Here is a 19,297-nt window from a genome sequence, read left to right as displayed (position 1 = left end):
TTCTTTAAACTTATTAAACTAAAGTATTTTTATTCATATAATATAAAAGATTTTGAACACAACCAGTATTTTTAAATATTAAAAAACAAAAAATATTTTTTTAAACTTATTAAACTAAAGTATTTTCATTCATATAATATGAAAAATTCTGAACACAACCAGTATTCTTAAATATTAAAAAACAAAAAATATTTTTTTAAACTTATTAAACTAAAGTATTTTCATTCATATAATATAAAAAATTCTGAACACAACCAGTATTCTTAAATATTAAAAAACAAAAAATATTTCTTTAAACTTCTGAAACATAACTATAATAAAGTCTTTTCATTAAAACACATATGAAATACTCTAAATACAAACTACTATTCTAAAAATTATTTTTTTAAATTCGTTACAATTTGCTTCATAACTTCTATTGCTTCACTTCTTTGCTTCATTTTTTCTTGATGACGTCTTTCTCGATTTTTCTCAAAAGTTTCTTTTGATTCATAAATTTGTAACAAAATTTCTTTATTTGATAATTGGTTTTTACTTATTGTGTTATTCGAACGTTTTGGTGTGTTTTCACAATCATAATCTGATTCTGATCGACTGCGTTTACTTGATGTTACATGTAAACCAATTGAACTTATTGTTGCTACTGGATTAATATAAGATTTATTTCCCACTAAATCGTTCATAATATTGAAATATATCCAAGATCTAATGTTGTTTCCAGATTTTGAATTGTGATCCTTTGTTACTTTATATGTTCTTTTTAATCCTTGAAATTTAGATAAACATTGCAGTCCATTAACATTGTGACCTTCATTGATAAGTTTTTTACTGATAGCTTCCCAAATTTTTTTTTGAGATATTTTGCCAGAAGCAAAATCATCTTTTCGGATACAATACTCCTCGATAAGTAATAAGATAGCTTTGTGAGGCCATTAAATGTTTTATTTGCATCAATTAATGAACAAGTTTCATTTTTTTTCTCTTCCCGTACGAAAAAAAACTACAGGAAACTATTTAAAAAAACTATTAAAAAACTATTGAGAAAACTATTAAAAAGTATTGAAAAACCATAGGAACACTATTGAAAAACTATAGGATCACTATTAAAAATCTATTGGAAAACTATATGAAAACTGCAGTTTTCAACTCAGCAGTATTTTCGTCTCTAATAATGCTGAATATTATTAGCAAAACTATTAAGGATAATATTGAATAAACTTTTAGAAAATTCTAGTTTTAATACAAACAAAATGATATTGAGAATAACTGAAAAATAAATTATTGAATTATCAGTAGTTTTGCAGAAGATTCAATAGTTTTTTTACTTCTTTTAATTAACTATGAGTTTATAATAGATATTTAATAATAGGTAACTATATAAGTATATATATATATAAATTTCATAATAAATAATTATTTTTTGTAATAAGTTTATTTACTAAAAGAACAGATGCAATCACTCATAATTAATATAGATACAACTACATTATTATTTGTGTCAAATGTGTATGTAATACACACATAATATGATTTATAAATATTTGTTAGTTAATAAATATTATTATAAGACATGTGTATTAATGAAATATTATTTATTCTCTATAACTTTATATAATTTACATTTATATATAAAATTTGTATAATATAAAATATTATAAACTTTTATTTTTTAATAATATTTTATTATAATATTTGGCAAAACTTATATAAAATAATTTATCCGCAGAAATTAAATTGGCACATAGTTAAAAGTTAAAATATTATATATTTTATTATAAAAAAAAATGTCAAGGTGACACATCCGGAACTGATATACTTCCAGCTTTTATACTGGCAATTCCAAAAAACTAAAATAAAAATGTAGTTCAACGTTACATTAATGATTCTGATGAGTTTTTGATGCCCGAGGTACAGCATTATTGCACTTTTGCCGTATTGCAAGTTTGAACAGCTTTGTACTATCCTTCGTACACTCAAATTTTGAAAATACATGTGCTTTAACAAAATCAAGGCATGTTAGAAGCATGTCAAATCTTATTTTGATAATAATAAATAGTGAAGACTGGTTTTTACAAGAAATATTTTTATTGAATTTTATGTCAAATTGCATTTATAAAAATCTTTCTGCTGAGAAAAAGTATGCAGTATTCGAAATAAAACACAAATTAACCAGACAGCAGTAAACTTTTAAAGTAAAAGATTATATAAGATCAAATTCAGACAGTACGAAAATGTTCCAGTCTTTATATTATTTAATAAACTGTTATATTTGTATCTTTACCTTCAATTGCTTCGATGCGATTTGGATCGAGACGCAGCTTAGCTTTAGTAGCTGTACCTTTCATAGTATTTGGGATTTTTCCCGTTAAGCTACAAGATGCTAATTCTTCTTTAGTAAACATAACTGATAGCAAATCGCACGTATATTGTGATACGCTACTTTTGTTGCAATTTCTTATTAAAGAAGCATTGAGAAAATATTTGCCTTTTCCGCCGAGATCAATCTGTTTTTCGTGCAAATAAATAATACAAATTAAATAATACAAATAGTTTTTATAAACATACTTTTAATTAAAATAAATAATCATTAGATAACTCACATCATTAGATGACTTTTTACTGGGCATATTGAATCTTCTGTCGCTGCATTCATCTATAGTATTCTACAAATATATTAGAAGAAAACATTAGATTATACCAATTAGTAGCGTAAAGAAACATTAAAAATTATAGCTTGAAATATATATTATGATGTTTGGAACAAAATTTGATATTAAGAACGAACCTCATTAGTAAAATAGGGAATAGGCTCTTCATCAACTCGCGATTCAGAACTTCGTTTATCTGTAAACTATAATAATTTCATAATTAGCTTTCAAATGTATTTCATTTTCCTAAACTAAAGTTTCGTTTAAATATATTTAAGGTATTTATTAAATGTGACAATTTCAATTAATAGAGAAGCATATATTATTATTATACTTTGCATTCAGAATAACATTAAATTAAAGCGATACAGATAAATATTAAAAGTACTATTTATACATAATTAATATTTCAATATTTTTACTATTCTGTAATATTACTAAAATCATGTCATATATTCTTGAAACATTTATGAAAAATATGTTACTTTGTGAGAAGGAAAACTAACCTTATAATTAGTAGTAGGATTGAGTTTTGAAGTTGAAGGTGCAGTCTCCAGAAGATTTTTACCCAAAAACTATAATTAAATAAACGTTATTATTAACGTATATATTTAACGTATATATTTAAGTATTAACGTATATTATTAATTGATTAAACAGAAAGTTATTAAAAATTTTAATATACAATTTTATAAGTGTTACCAAATGAACATTTTCATTAATCTTCTCCAAATTGCTCAGAACAGCTTCCGTCATGTCTTTCATCTTTGGCAGATCTAAAAATCAAATATAAAAAAGTTATAAATAAAGAAAAAATGGTACAAATTTACGATATTTAAATACTTAATGACATAGGAAAATACTCTCTTAATGTACAAATAACAAAATACAAAATGTACTAAAATTTCTAAAATTAAAAAATTCAGTTTCTGATGGATTAATATAACAGTGTACGAGTTATAATATAACGAATAACAAACTTTCTAAGGAATGTAGAGTAACCCGTAGTGCAGCGTTTTCTTTTTTTAACGATTCATTTTTGAACTTCAATAAGTCATTCTTCACACTCAAATCATTTTTTGACATTTTGGAATAATTTTCTTCATCTGAAGATGTTCCATAGTCAATCTATTTACAAAAGAGGAAGAAATCGTATCATTACTTTTGAAAACTTTAGATTATTGTTTTTTCTATTTCAAAACATAAAAATAAATATTTACTTCAATTGGAGCTCTTTTAAATGATTTTAATTCTTTAAGTAATTGTAATGATTTTGATTCATTAATTTCATTTTTTGTTACACCAACTTTGTTCTATATTCAAAAAAAGTTCAAAATTATTATACAATATAAACGTATTTATATTAGTATTTAAAGTTATATGTTATTTATAAAATTAACCATTTTTTTCTTTGAACGTATTTCACTATTTTCATCATCATCATTCCATTCTTTTCTTTGTATTATTTTTCGATCTTTTTTGGTTGGTTGTAATACGCCATATTCTGTTAAATTATCTCTATACTCGCACATTTTTACCCATTCTTAAAAATTAGAATCAAAAAAATTTTAATACAATTATTCAACAAATATTATCTTAAAGATACACATACAATCAGGGCTTAATTTTGACCGGAATGGCGTTTCAATTTTTTTTTAATCTGAAATTTAATAGTTATTTAATAAATATCAGAAGAAGAAATATCTTTTTCATGCGTTCCGGTTCTTATTTTTTTAGAAATTAAGCCCTGCGTACAATTCAATTAAAATTATGGTTATAACTTTAACCAAAGTTAATTTAAAAAAAATGGTGATCATATATAATAAAATACAACTATCTATCGAAACTCTCTTTATATATCTATATGTACATATGCCAGTCTATTAATCGAAAGTATAGATATCTACAATAAATAATATTAAATTATTATACTTATTATTTACCTCCAAAAGCAAGTAACTTAACCACAACCACCTGCCATTGACACGTTTTCAATCGTTTTTTCATATTTGATGTCGGTGCAATGTCGCAATTAGGCCATTTTATTTCAACTTCAATATTGTTTTCGATTAATCTGGCAAATTCTTCTTTTTCTGTGACTTTTTGCAGAAGCCAATCTTGATAACCAATTGCTATCTTTTTATCCTCGTTAACAAATTCAAGCAGAATACAGTCGTTATCATTCATTTTTACTATTGTTTTGCAAGCAGTTGCTATTATAATATTATAATAACTACTATAATCTGCTAAGATCTGTTGACAATTATACACATTCACCGCAATATTATAAATCTGACTTAGAGAATAAGAACACAACACACGAGTGACCAGAAACAATTGCAAGGTATAATCTTACTCAGTAGCGCTCGCGATTCTTGCCGCTGCGCTGATTGGTTGCTAGCGCTCTTTGATGACATAGCGTCCGCGTATTGGCTGTGCATGGTCACATGTTCTAAATAGAATTATAATTTTCAATGAGGACACTTATTCTCATTGGCCGCTCATAACCTGCTGACAACACCGCACATTACTATCTGTTCTTTTGTCCATGTTGTTTACCGGCAATGGCGACAAATGTTGTAATTGTGAAATCTCGTGTCCACGTGCAGTGAATAAATAATAATATTGTTTGATATATTTTTTCAATTTATTATGTATATTAGTTAAGTTTTGAGATATAAAATAACATAAAAAATGACTAATACATCAAGAGGACCATATAAAAAGTATTTGGTCGACATTGTAGAAGAAATACCTGTGACAACCATTCGTTCTCGTCGAGCTCGCTTTTCAGCAGGAAGAGAAAAACAAAGAATAGTAGAAGTTGAGGTTAGATTATATATTTATATTATCTATTTAAATAAAAAAACATTGTATTGAAAATTTATTTGTATAAACTTGTATTCTCATGTTTTTGACATAAACTTAGTGATAACTTTCATTGAATGCAGTATACATTCAATGACTATTTATATGAATAATCTCTATTTAATTATTTAATTATTTTATAATAAAATAAAGCTTTATTGTTATTTTTTTCAATTATTTATTACAGGTTCCAATTTCCGATAAACTTTCTAACAATGAAAATACGAGGAATCATGATATCCAAGACAATGATGATTCTACTATTGATATTGAAGAATATAGTAATCAATTCCAAGATAATGCAATTAGAATTGACAGTGACAATGAGACAATTGTAAGCAGAAGAAGCTTAGGAGAATCAAACAGCAGTCAAGCTGATTCTGACTTCTCCAATGAAAATGAAAATAATTTAGAAGAAAATTATCTTAATTATTCTGAAGATGAAAACAGTGATAATTATAATAATGATAATGTAGATATTCACAAAAATAAAAGCGATAGTGAAAGTAATGAAGACAACGAAGAATATGAGAATCAAATACAGGTAATTTCAAGAAATTCACTATTTAGAACTATTATTTTATTGAAATAAATGTTATATTGGCATTGAAAATATAACATTAAAGAAATAGAGAATTATAAAACTAAACAGTAATAAAAAAAATTTATCACAATTAATAAATTCAAGGCAACATACAATGTAAGAAGTATATATATATATATAATTCCTATTTCAGAAAATAAATAACCTACAATTATTTAAAATAATATAAATGCTTTGCTTTTACAAACTATTTTTTTGTTTTTCTAGAATATGCATTCAGTAAGAATAACGTTCATCATAACATGGATGTATATTTAATGTATATGTATAAAATTTTTTTGCAGGATATATTACGGGTTCCCATATATGAAGGATGTAATTTGACCAAAGAAGAAAGCCAATTATTAATTATGGGAACAGCTATTCGAAACAAAATGACGGACGTAGGATTGGAAACTTTACTTAAAATTGTAGATTGCCATTTGCCACATACGCAATACAATTCGAAGTATCATTTTCTTAAAACGTTTCCAAAGGTACAAGCTAATATATATTACTTTTGTCCAAAATGTTTAATAATATTGAAGTTTGAAAACTGCAACAGAGTGGAATGCAAAAATTGCGAAAAAATTTACAATTGTCGTCGATTGCAAAGACAATTTAATTATTTTTATCATCTTCCATTGAAGGAACAATTAATAGAACTAGTAAACACAAAGTTATTTACATATTTTAGAAAAATGTCATATGAAAGCGATGTTATAAATGGAAACATATATTATCAGTTGAGAGAAAAAAATATTATTTCTGATCAAGACATTAGTATTCAATGGAATACAGACCCACATAGCAAAGATCTCCCCAGGACATCCCAATTTGATCGAAATAGTCCCAGTTTGATCCAGAACAAAACGTTATCCGTAGGATTACCTGAGGATATCCCGTGTAGCATGTCCTGTGGATATCTTATGTACGATCTCCGCAGGACATCCCATTTTGATCAAAATGATTCGAATGATACAGATCGATAATAAATAGTTATTCGTAGGATTTCCTAAAGATATTTCTAGCACAAAAAATATACGTACATTAAAATTGCTGTTTCTTCAAATTTAGCAAAAGATTTCTTACATAAATATTTTTTAGTAAGACATTTTTTTGCTTAATTTGAACAGAGAACAAATTTAATTTTGTGTGCATGCGTAAACACACATATAACATACGAATATAATTTTAATCCGTCCATTTGTTAAGAGCAAAGTACAAGTATATATAGAGAAAATATTTATTTCTATTATATGACGATACTAGAACTTGGTCATCGAGTTCTTGGTTCGAGAAGCCAGTATATACAGTGATGGAAGAAAGTTCCGTAATGGTCAAATATCTTGGAAAATAATGATTATGGAAGAAAATGTTCAATACAAAAGTTTTAGTATATCAAATGGTCTATTATATGGTTATATTGAAATGACCTTCATGTGACCTTGAAAGACACCGCGAAGGTCAACTTTGAAATCTTAAATAGAATCTCCTATTTTCTATTACATATTCTTAAAGCTGGTGTTAAGACGTTTCCGAAACAATATAATAAAATTATTTTTTATTAAGTACTTTTCGAGTTATGAGGCTTGAAAGTTACAGCATTTTGACATAAAATACAAAATATCTTGTAAAACATTCAATTTTCAGAAATCTTTCAGAAGAAAAAATATGTAATTTGCAACATGCAGCTGCATATTTTTTTTTAAAAGCAACAATGTTTTCTTTATATCAATTGATTCGTCTCATTATTTTATGCATAAAAGTATTAAGGTAAGATTCCTGAAAATTGAATGTTTTACAAGATATTTTGTATTTTATGTCAAAATGCTGTAACTTTCAAGCCTCATAACTCGAAAAGTATTTAATAAAAAATAACTTTATTATAGTGTTTCGGAAACGTCTTGACACCAGCTTTAAGAATATGTAATAGAAAATAGGAGTTTCCATTTAAGATTTCAAAGTTGACCTTTGCGGTGTCCTTCAAGATCACATGAAGGTCATTTCAATATAACCATATAATAGACCACTTAATATATTAAAACTTTTGTATTAAACATTTTCTTCCATAATCATTAATTTCCAAGATATTTGACCGTTACGGAACTTTCTCCCATTACTGTATAAGATTACCGCTTTTTGATTACCTAACCTTTCTCGAATCGACAACTCGAATCAAATTCTAGTGTCGTAGATCGGTGAACATTGAGATTAACGCAGACAGTGAAGTGTGAGTTTTGTGCTATGATTCTCCCTTAAAAAACGGAAAAAGGCGCATAAGCGATAATATAAGGCGTCAGGAACTATTAAATTGACAGATAATTATTAAAATCTAAAATTATTATATCATATGCAGGTCATCTTTCTATATATATCATAAATAAGGTTATGTTTGAGAGATGTTGGTTAGTAGAACACCGCTACTACAATTTTTATTTATATATTTTATATTAATTTTTGTGCTATATATATATTTATAGCACAATTATATATATATATATATATATATATATATGTATATAATTTTTACAAATAAGTTAGTTTTACGTATGTAATATTATGTATATGTATAGTATAGTGAAAATAGGATTCAATATTATTGTTTTAAATTATATTGCAGGAAGAGTTTGCTTATTTACAGTAAAAAAAAGACTATAGATACTAATATTTAAGTCATCATTAATTATTGCGTAAACAAGGTAACATAATATTCTTAACTTATGGCATAAACAAGATAACATAATACATGCATCTTTAAGAATAACTAGTTCTTTGAAAAATGACAAGAATTATGTATATGTAGGAAATATAAATGTTTGTTTTGTTAATAAATTTAGTGAATGTAAGTTTAGTGAATATATACTACGTATATATATATATATATATACCCACACATACAAATACATAAACAAACACTTAAACACATAGATATTTACACTAATAAATCTATACATAATGCATATACATATAATACATACATTAGATTTAGTTATTAAATTATAAAAATTAGATTAACTTTCCATCTAATTCATTAAACATCCGGTTTAAAAAAATTAAAAATATATTGAGAGGTATATGTTTATATTTATGTTATATAAATGTTTATACGTATTTGTAGGTACAGTTCAATTAAAATACCCGCAAGCTACTGAGCACGAAATTTCGGAACCAATTAAATCATGACTTCGTCATGTAATTGAAAAAATAAAAAAACTGAATGCTGCACAATAAAATATTTAATACTTTTTTTTTATATTTTGTTTATGTGTATAAATTATACATAATATTAGCAATTTTATGTATAAAATATTATGTATGTAATATTATTCATATTAAGTTATAATATTTAGTAATATCAAGTTTATTAATTTATATCTAACACTGTGACTAGTGCAATTTTGAAATGTACAAGACGTATCTTTAATTTTCGTTTTTATATATACAAATTTTATTTTTATTGTGACTATTTTTACATTATATAGTAAATAAAAAATTTAAAAAAAAATTACATATTTTATAATAAAATGTGCTTCAAATGTACTATTATTTATATTACTTATACGTACTTTACCTTTTTTGAAATGTATCTATTCTTAAAATAATGTAATATATTAGAAGCTTTTATTTTTAGAAATTTTGCTAATAATCTTTCCTTTATGCTCATAAAGATACTTACATGTCAAATGTCTATATAAAATATTTGAAAAAAATATGTATTTTAAAAAAATGTTTCAAAAATTCTTTAGTTTTAAAGGAGTAATAAAAAATAGTAATAAAACAATATCTTGATAGTGGTGTCATTAAAGCGAGATTGTCGTAAATTTTTAAAATATAAATAATAATTAATGGGCTTGTTCGTTTTAGCTACACTGGGGCTGCTCTGGGTCTGCTCTACACAGGATAATACAGGACAGATAAATAGTTTGTCCTGTATTATCTTGTTTAAAGCAGACCCAGAGCTGCCCCAGTGCAGCTAAAACGAACAAGCCCAATATGAAACTTTTCGAGAGAGAAAGAGAGTGACGTTACTTATTAAGATTACTGTTTTATTGCTTCCTTAACTTAAAACTAAACAATTTCTGTTTAAATCTTTTAAAAAAATATATTTTTTAAAGGCATTTTAAATAAACATTTAAAATAGATATTTTTCTAGGTGGTATTTATAGTCCAATTTTATATTTAGAATCGTCTTATGATTTCATTCAACTAATGAAATAATGTTGCGCAACCATTTTGTTGATTGAATGAGGTTTTAAAATGATTTCGAATATAAGATCGGATTATTAACACCATCCTATATTCAATAATTTTATTTGGATTTTATCTGGATAAAAAAAAATATCCAGGGGACATTGTTGGGATCTAATTTAATCATATGTAGGATATCCCAGGGATATCCCAGGGATTTATTTTTGGATGTCCTACGGATATCTGAAAAGCGGACATTCGGATATCCCACGGATGCCCTACGGATATCCTACGGCTTTGTACAGACATCCCAGGGATATCTGAAAATCCTTTACATTACATCCCACGGACATCCGTAGGATGAAATTTTGCTATGTGGGGATGGCGTAGAAATATTTAATTCGTCAAAATATTCTATATGGCCTATCCAAGTATCTATTAACGAATTACCTTATAGAATTAGACGTGATAATATTTTACTTTGTGGATTATGGTTCAATTCTGAGAAACCACCTATGGAACTTTTTCTTAGACCATTTATAGACGAACTTCTTGAGTTACATATTAATGGAATTGAATGTAATACATTCAACCATCAAGAACCTATATTGATTAAAGTTCATACGCTTTTCTCACCAGTTGATTCAGTTGCTCGACCTTTGATTCAAAATATTAAACAATTTAATGGAAAATATGGATGCTCTTATTGTCTTAATAAAGGAGAACACATTGCTATTGAAAGGGGGTACACACGAGTATATCCAGGTGGTAAGGGAGTAATGCGTACGATAACAAAACATAACATATATGTTGAAAGGGCAGTTGAAAAACGGAAAGCAGTAAAAGGTGTTAAGGGGCCTTCTATTACAATGCTTCTGCCTACTTTTGATGTGATTCATTCATTTCCACCAGAATACATGCATTCGTGTTTATTGGGTGTCACAAAATTGTTCAGTACGTCTTGGTTTGATTCCAAAAATAACAATAAAGATTGGTATTTAGGTTCTAAAATCACTGAATTCAACGAAAAATTACTTGCTATTCAACCTCCTTGTGAAATTACGAGAACTCCACAATTAATGAAAGATAGTAAATTTAAAGCAAATGATTGGAAATATTTTTTATTGTATTATTCGCTGATTTGTCTAAAAGATTTAATGCCACAGAAATATATTAAACATTGGTTGTTGTTTGTATACAGTATAAATATTTTTTCAAAAACAAAAATTGAAGAAGACGAGTTATTTAAAGCAAAAACGGCACTTCGCGAATTCGTTTTAAATGTGGAGTCGTTGTACGGAAAGGAGTATATGAAATACAATGTACACCTATTGCTTCACATACCAGAGTATGTAAGAAATTACGGTGCTATTTGGGCTTGGTCAGCGTTTCCTTTTGAACATTTTAATGGCATTATAGCAAGTTTATTTCATGGAACTCAATGTATACCTTTGCAAATCTGTAAATTATATTCCAGATTAAGATATATTAAACAACAATGTGAAATTTTCAATAGACCAAACTGTAGTGTTCAGGGAAAAGCTATATTCCGATATATAACGAAGAAAACTAAAATTATGAAATGTATTGAATTTGGAGATGAATTAAGAATATTTGGAAAATCGACAGAAATGCAGCTATCCTTAAGACAAAAATTATTGATTGAACAGTTTTTAAAAGAAACAATTGAAAACAATGTCCAGTCATTTCAAAGGTTTACATATAATAATACTTTATATCACAGTTTTAAATATTCTCGCCTCATCAAAAGAAATAACAGTACAGTATTATTAGAAAATCGGTCATTGATGATTATTTCAGATTTAATTTTACTTAAGACGTCAGACTTGCAAACTAAGAAGTATATAGTTCTTGGTAAAGAGTTACAAATCATTGATGAAGAAGTTTGTAAATATAAAACTATATCTTCGAAAATGTTTTCATTTATTGCCCGACACACAAATAATGATGTTTGTAATTTTCTTTCTGCTATACGTAAAAAATGCGTTTATATTCCTTACAAAGATGATAAATTATGCATTATTCCTCTGTTCAATACTTTGGAAACGGATTAAGAATAAAATACTTGTAATAATATATATGGATAGGTATACATATATGTATACACACACATTTGACATAAATAATAATGTAGTTGTATCTATATTAATTACGATTGCATCTGTTTTTTTAATTAATAAATTATCACAAAGAAATAATTATTTATTATGAAATTCATTTATATCCGTAAATCTAAAAATATCTATAATAAACTCATCGTTAATTAAATAAAAGAAGTATGTACAAAAATTATTGGATCTTCTGCAAAACTACTGATAATTCAATAATTTATTTTTCAGTTATTCTCAATATCAATTTGTTTGTATTAAAACTAGAATTTTCTAAAAGTTTATTCAATATTATCCTTAATAGTTTTGCTAATAATATTCAGCACTATTAGAGACGAAAATACTGCTGAGTTGAAAACTGTAGTTTTCATATAGTTTTCCAACAGATTTTTAATAGTGATCCTATAGTTTTTGAATAGTGTTCCTATGGTTTTTCAATACTTTTTAATAGTTTTCTCAATAGTTTTTTAATAGTTTTTTAAAATAGTTTTCTGTAGTTTTTTTTCGTACGGGTTCAGTTGCATCTTTTTTTCCGTCTTCAGTAAGTGGTGATGATAATGCATTTTTGGCTTCGTTAAGCTTTTGCAACGCAAAATCTGCATCTGAAAATAAAACAAAAATTTTATTTATATTAAATTTCTGGATATTATAAATAATTTTTTAGATAAATAATAAAAAAAACAATAAATATGATTTTTAATAATTGTAATTAGATAAGAAATACTAATAACACTTCTAAGAAAAGTTATTAAGAAAGGTTAACTAAGAAAATTGTAATATATTAAATAAAATAATTACCTTCTTCAAAACGTTTTACTTCGTCAAGTGTTAAGGCTCCTGGGTAGTCACCGCAGCCATATTAGATTCGTGACGTCAGAAGCGAGAAATGACACGCCGAGAATTCTTGCGTGCCATTTCTAAATAAAATGATAATTTAACAAAGTAACACTCTAGATCGCTTTAAGACACCTGTAAAATTGTCCGAAAACTATGCTTTTTCCTTGACAGGTTATAAACAATCGTTAAATCAACCGTGAAGCGAAGCCTAATTATGCGAGAAAACACACGGTTGACAACTGTCTGTATGAGTAGAAAATACTCCTTCTACGTTGGGCTTTCCCTGCTAATCTTAGTTTTCGGATAATTTTACAGGTTTCATGAACACGTCACATATCACAGCACTAACATTTAACGAATATTAATGAAATGGCACGCAAGAATAAATTGGGTAGTCAACATGTCATTTTTTCACGTCTAATAGTTCATCGATTCTCCACCTAAGACGCTGCATGAGAATTTCTGTCATATGGACATGTCGGTAACGGTACTATGCTATATATATTCTGTATTTATCGCGTTTATTTTTTTGTAAACAAATTTTTGAATTATAAATTAGCATTTTGTATGTTATTCAGTAATTTACTTTTATCGTATCAATTGATTAGGTCAAACTGTTACACTATTTACTTATACAATAAATCGACTAGGTAAATTCGACTAGGTTTTTATTCCTACCACAATTATGTCGCCACTGTCAACGCGGAGTTCACGGCTACGGGACCAGGGGCCCGATTCTCTAACTCACTCGTAAGAGAAACGTATGCGCAAACTCAGAATTGCGAGCACTTATATTTGAAAAGTTATTCTCGAAGCCCACATAAGTATACGCATTGAAACATATACGCAAATTTTCGTACGCAATGCTGCGAGTGGTCTTACGTAGTCGCATCCTGATTACGAGTACGTTTGCGAATGCCTAATCGGTGTGAAACAAATAATTGTAAAAATAAAATGAATATTATTAATAACATTTTGATTGCACAAGAAGCCGAAGATGCACATGTCGTTATGCGGAGAAATCGTATAAGACATGTAGTAGCTGATGCATTCGATATAAGTGACCAACAATTTATAAAATTATTTCGATTAACAAAACCATTAGTGCGTGATTTAATAAGAGATTTAACACCATATATGAAACAGAGGCAGCGAAAATCCATGTTGGATATTAAAAGAAAAGTAAGTACAAAAAAAAGAAAATTATAAATATACATAAATAATACAGAACTTATATATATATAATAAACTTATATTTATATATTGTATGTAGTAAATTTATAATATTATTAATACATATATGTATTATTGACACTGTTAATTTTGCTTTAGGTATTAACAGCATTACATTTTTTTGCACATGGTAGTTATCAAACAAGTGTAGGACATAATGTATATCTTGCTATGAGTCAACCATCGGTATCTAGATGTATTAATGAAGTTGCAAATGCATTAAATGAGGCAAATATTATGAACCAGTGGATTCAATTTCCCAAAACTTTAAATGAATTAAAACATTTAAGACAACAGTTAGTGAATAATTTAATTTCTCAATAATATAATATTTAACCTGCATTATTAAAAATTACTGTGATATATTATGATATATTTCCAGATTTTATGACGGTCATAGATTTCCTGGAGTCATTGGATGCATAGATTGCACGCACATAGCTATTTTTCCACCACAAGTCCATAATGTTCCAAATCCTGAACATTTATACGTTAATAGAAAAGGCTACCACTCGATAAATGTACAATTAGTAAGTATACTTAATAAGTGTATAATTCTATCTATTTTTACATATACATCTTTTCGGCACAATTGTTACTGTGCTCCTTTAATTTTTTTTAAATATTGAATGATTATCACATCATTGTATAGCTTACCCAGACAGCACACATGTCCAAAATACATCTAAAGGATATCTAGAGGATGTCCTGTCGTCCCAAAAACGTCTTCGGGATATCTTCTGGACATCTTTTGGATATGTTGTGCTGTCTGGGTATTAATGTTATATATAATTTTTCACTTCAGGTGTGTGATTGGCGTTTATTGATACTGAACATAAATGCCACATATCCTGGAAGCACTCACGACAGTTACATATGGAACAATTCAAACTTAAAGGTAGGAATGGAAACAATCCATAGAACATGGCCAAATATGACATTTTTCCTTCTGGGTAAGTATATGTATTAATATATATATATTGTATTAATAATAAAGATTTATTTTTTGACTAAGATATATTTTATTATACACAATGTATGTTATTAATCGCCGATGTTTTATAGGTGATTCAGGTTATCCTTTACGTCCTTGGTTATTAACTCCAGTCGCTAACGCAGAAGAAAATAGCGCAGAAGAAAGATACAATAGTAGACAAATGTCTTGTCGAGCTTTAATAGAACGCTGCAATGGCTTACTAAAGATGCGATTTCGCTGTTTATTGAAACACAGAGTTTTACACTATACGCCACAAATAGCATGTAAAATTATTAATGCCTGTGCTATTTTGCACAATATATGTATAAAAAACGATGTTCCATTTCCACAATATGACGATGATTGGCAAGATGATATATTTAATCAGAACAATGGTGACAACGAAGAAATAGAAAACAGAGTAAATCCTGAATTGGCAGCAGGTAAAAGATTGCGAAATAAATTAATTCGTAATTATTTTACTTAATATATACATTTAATATATTTGTGCAAAACAGCACAGGCATTAATATAATTTTACATGCTATTATAATACATATATATTATACATTATGCATATAATTTACCATGTATAGCTAAACTAAACTGTGTTAAACTGAAAATAAAGACAATTGCAATATAAGTGTACTAAATTTTTTATAATAAACTATATAAAAAATTAAAAGTAACATTACATAAAATCGTACAGAATTTCTTCTCTCAGTCTTTATCTCTAAATGCTAACAAAAGATTATAAATTATACATCTTATTTCAAATAAATAAACTGACATTTAGAGAAATACAAGACAAACTTTGAACTCATACTTAATACTTATAATTAGCATAATATATAACGCATTAAAAATAACATTACATAAAATCGTACAGAATTTCTTCTCTCAGTCTTTATCTCTAAATGCTAACAAAAGATTATAAATTATACATCTTATTTCAAATAAACTGACATTTTGAGAAATACAAGACGAACTTTGAACTTATATGTAATACTTCTTGTTAGCACAATATGACGCACATATGTGTATTATATTATTATGAACACGTTTGCGAATGCCTAATCAGTGTAAAAAATAATTGTAAAAATAAAATTAATATTTTATTAAATATTGTGATTGCACAAAAAATAAAAAATGCACATATCGTGATATATAGATAAAGGCGAATTCAGACCTTACAGAAAAACAGAAAAGTAGAAACCAATCAAAACTCGTATTGATAGTAAATAGTATAACTTTTTTTTCACATGGTAGTTATCAACAAGTGTAGGACATAATGTATATCTTGCTATGAGAACCATCGGTATCTAGATGTATTAATGAAGTTGTAAATACATTAAATGAGGCAAATATTATGAACCAGTGGATTCAATTTCCCAGAACTTTAAATTAAAAAAAATTTTGTTGTACTGCTTACAACCAGCGCGAGTTTTAATTGATTTCTGCCTTTCTGCTTTTCTGTCAAGGTCTGAATTTGTTCAAAGACATGTAGCAGACGTATTCAATATAAGCCAACAATTAATAAAATTATTTTATATTAACCATTAGTGCATAATTTAATAAGATTTAGCACCATATATGAAACAAAAGTAGCGAAAATCTATACTGAATACAAAAAGAAAAGTAAGTACAAATATGGAAATTATATATGTAAGTATATATGTATATATGTATTAAATATACCTACATATATAACTATTTTAGGTACATTTTTAAGTAATAATAATAAGTTGAAAAACAAGAATATAATAGTACATTACCTAACCAGTCCGGGAATCAGCGATCGGGGGGAGGGGAGGGTGGACGCACGAGCCGAAGGCGAGTGTGGACATCCCCGACCCCCGTGAGTAGGTCGATCGCCCCCCTGGACGTGTTAGGTCCAGAATTTTTCAGTACAAGTGCGTCTTTCGACGCACTTGTGCTGTAAAATAAATAACTGAAAAGAAATATAATGTTTACAAAACATATATTATGAAGTATTGCACCTTTCAGCAGCAATAATAAATCTTTCTTTAAGTTGTAACTCTTGTTTCTTTAGCACCAGCTTTTTTTCATAATAAGAATTTTGGATTTCGAATGTTTTTTGTGCTATGTTTGTCAAATTCTGTGACTGTTGTGTTGATTGAACTTCTTCAGAGTGTGACTTTCTTTTTTTCTTTCTTATTATTGTACATAAATCATCATTACCGTTATTTGAATTGCCTGCATCATTGTTAGTATATGTATTTTCTTTATCATTGTCTTCGGTTTCTGCATTTTTCATATTAACACTGGATGCATTATGTTCAGTAGTTTGTATTATATCCTCAAAATCTTGTTCAACATATTCCATTTCTATATTATGAGTATCAACATTGATCTAAAGATAAAGAATACAGACAAGTTAACGTATTCTATGTAGAATATTTCTATTATGTCATAACAAGAAATAAAGCAAATAAAAGTAAAAAAAAAGATAACGCTAAAAAAATGAAATGCCATTAGGCTTTTAAAAAACTATTATTATTTATTAAGTTTATATTAAACTTTACCTCATCAGTCTCTGTTTGTATTTGTACTTTACTTTCTTTTATTTCTGTGTGTCCATCGATACATATAGGAGAAATTAAATTCAACGTTGCTTCTTCTATTGGACTTAATTTTAGATGAGATTCACTTCCTCCACCAGTTTTCCTTTGTTCTGCATTTATTTTGCTTTGCTTCATTTTGCTCCGTGACCGTAAATCTTGCCAGCACTAAAATATTATTATCATTAGAAATTAAATTAATAAGAAATAAATTAATTACATATATTTGAGTAACAAAGTTGTCAACATATCTTAATCTAATCTAACCTTATCGTGGTGGTTATTTAAGTAGAGAAATTATTTGATTTTTCTGTATGTGCGCCGTATATACTTACTTTTCGCCAAGATTTCCAATCCTTGCTTACACCATTGCAACTATTTAAGATATTTGTAATCTTTTGCCATAAAATAGTTGCATCTTTATATGTAAAATCAGCGAAAAATTTACCAGATATTAAGCGTGGATTTTCTTCCATAAATTGTAATAATAAGGTTTTTTGTTCTTCTGTCACATTTGCACTGCGTTTTCTTGCATCCGTTTGATCCATTTTCGTTTTTTCGTCTTTTCAAAGTGACACACAGTAAATTTGAAAATAAAATACCATTTATTGAAAAATACTCAATGTTTTTGATAGAGGTAGTCAATAATCCAGTGTTGCCATATATTGTATTCGCACAAAACATACGTATACGTATCTAAATACGAACGACCGCATATTGTCTTAAAGAATAGGCATTGGTGATTGGATGATGAACGTATGCGCATTTCAATCACTCGCAAGTTGCGTATACGTAAAGTTACGAATGAGTTAGAGAATCGGGCCCCAGGAGCCTTAATTTAATCTCATAATTTTCTCCAGTATCGTGATCTGTTATTGAATACGTTTCCATTTTTCACTCACAATCAAATTCTTTTCTTTATAACCTTCTTTTCTCTATTTATTTTTTACTCGTCTTAACTGGCAGTGCTTCAGGATACGTTCGTCTTGGCTAACAGTGCTAAAGCTTTCGTTGCCTTACCTCGTTTGAAAAAGCGAATTAAGCGAGGAATGATGACGTAAACGTACACAAACTATGACGTCATTATTATACTGACAGCGCTGTAAAGTGCCAAGGTGAACGGCAAAAGCGACGCTTGTGTACGCTTTCAGCACGAAAGCGAGCAAGACGAACGCACCCTATATATAATATTAAAAAATAAATATATAAAAAAAAATAAAAATATAAAAAAATAAATAAATAAAAAAATA

At 27.4% G+C, this 19,297-nt stretch overlaps 4 protein-coding genes and 1 long non-coding RNA gene across 7 annotated transcripts; 2 read left to right on the top strand and 3 right to left on the bottom strand.

Moving 5' to 3' along the window:
• Positions 1-977: 977 nt before the first annotated feature.
• On the bottom strand, positions 978-4,995 carry LOC136998653 (BEN domain-containing protein 6-like). Its single transcript, XM_067351724.1, has 10 exons — positions 4,592-4,995; positions 4,049-4,191; positions 3,869-3,961; positions 3,629-3,776; positions 3,351-3,424; positions 3,155-3,223; positions 2,786-2,851; positions 2,601-2,663; positions 2,282-2,504; positions 978-1,995 (listed from the first exon to the last, which is right to left on the bottom strand). The coding sequence occupies exons 1-10, from the start codon at positions 4,833-4,835 to the stop codon at positions 1,877-1,879; spliced, it is 1,242 nt and encodes a 413-aa protein (XP_067207825.1). The 5' UTR covers positions 4,836-4,995; the 3' UTR covers positions 978-1,876.
• A 161-nt stretch (positions 4,996-5,156) lies between these two features.
• Positions 5,157-8,487, top strand: LOC136998654 (ABC transporter H family member 2-like). Of its 2 annotated transcripts, XM_067351726.1 has the most exons (4): positions 5,162-5,477; positions 5,704-6,060; positions 6,405-6,596; positions 6,797-8,487. In XM_067351726.1, the coding sequence occupies exons 1-4, from the start codon at positions 5,343-5,345 to the stop codon at positions 6,809-6,811; spliced, it is 699 nt and encodes a 232-aa protein (XP_067207827.1). In that variant the 5' UTR covers positions 5,162-5,342; the 3' UTR covers positions 6,812-8,487. The 2 variants fall into 2 exon arrangements, with proteins under 2 accessions (XP_067207826.1, XP_067207827.1); XM_067351725.1 differs by having other exon boundaries at positions 5,157-5,477; positions 6,405-8,487.
• Positions 8,488-10,352: 1,865 nt separating this feature from the next.
• On the bottom strand, positions 10,353-13,598 carry LOC136998658 (uncharacterized). Its single transcript, XR_010889246.1, has 2 exons — positions 13,218-13,598; positions 10,353-13,021 (listed from the first exon to the last, which is right to left on the bottom strand). It is a non-coding gene; the product is annotated as an uncharacterized lncRNA (long non-coding RNA).
• A 12-nt stretch (positions 13,599-13,610) lies between these two features.
• LOC105667568 (putative nuclease HARBI1) lies at positions 13,611-16,108 on the top strand. The gene is made up of 5 exons (XM_012359417.2): positions 13,611-14,438; positions 14,589-14,785; positions 14,872-15,019; positions 15,295-15,442; positions 15,555-16,108. Exons 1-5 carry the CDS (start codon positions 14,172-14,174, stop codon positions 15,950-15,952), a joined length of 1,158 nt encoding a protein of 385 aa, XP_012214840.2. The 5' UTR covers positions 13,611-14,171; the 3' UTR covers positions 15,953-16,108.
• LOC105679517 (uncharacterized) lies at positions 15,470-19,288 on the bottom strand. Of its 2 annotated transcripts, XM_067351734.1 has the most exons (4): positions 18,383-19,285; positions 18,012-18,215; positions 17,668-17,839; positions 15,470-17,416 (listed from the first exon to the last, which is right to left on the bottom strand). In XM_067351734.1, the coding sequence occupies exons 1-4, from the start codon at positions 18,593-18,595 to the stop codon at positions 17,370-17,372; spliced, it is 636 nt and encodes a 211-aa protein (XP_067207835.1). In that variant the 5' UTR covers positions 18,596-19,285; the 3' UTR covers positions 15,470-17,369. The 2 variants fall into 2 exon arrangements, with proteins under 2 accessions (XP_067207835.1, XP_067207834.1); XM_067351733.1 differs by having other exon boundaries at positions 15,470-17,839; positions 18,383-19,288.
• Positions 19,289-19,297: the final 9 nt, after the last annotated feature.

Source organism: Linepithema humile, chromosome 3, assembly GCF_040581485.1.
Source record: "Linepithema humile isolate Giens D197 chromosome 3, Lhum_UNIL_v1.0, whole genome shotgun sequence".
NCBI classification, from domain to species: Eukaryota; Metazoa; Arthropoda; class Insecta; order Hymenoptera; family Formicidae; genus Linepithema; species Linepithema humile.
Note: the sequence above shows the minus strand (reverse complement) of the source record. Positions and strands in the feature narration are given on the sequence as shown.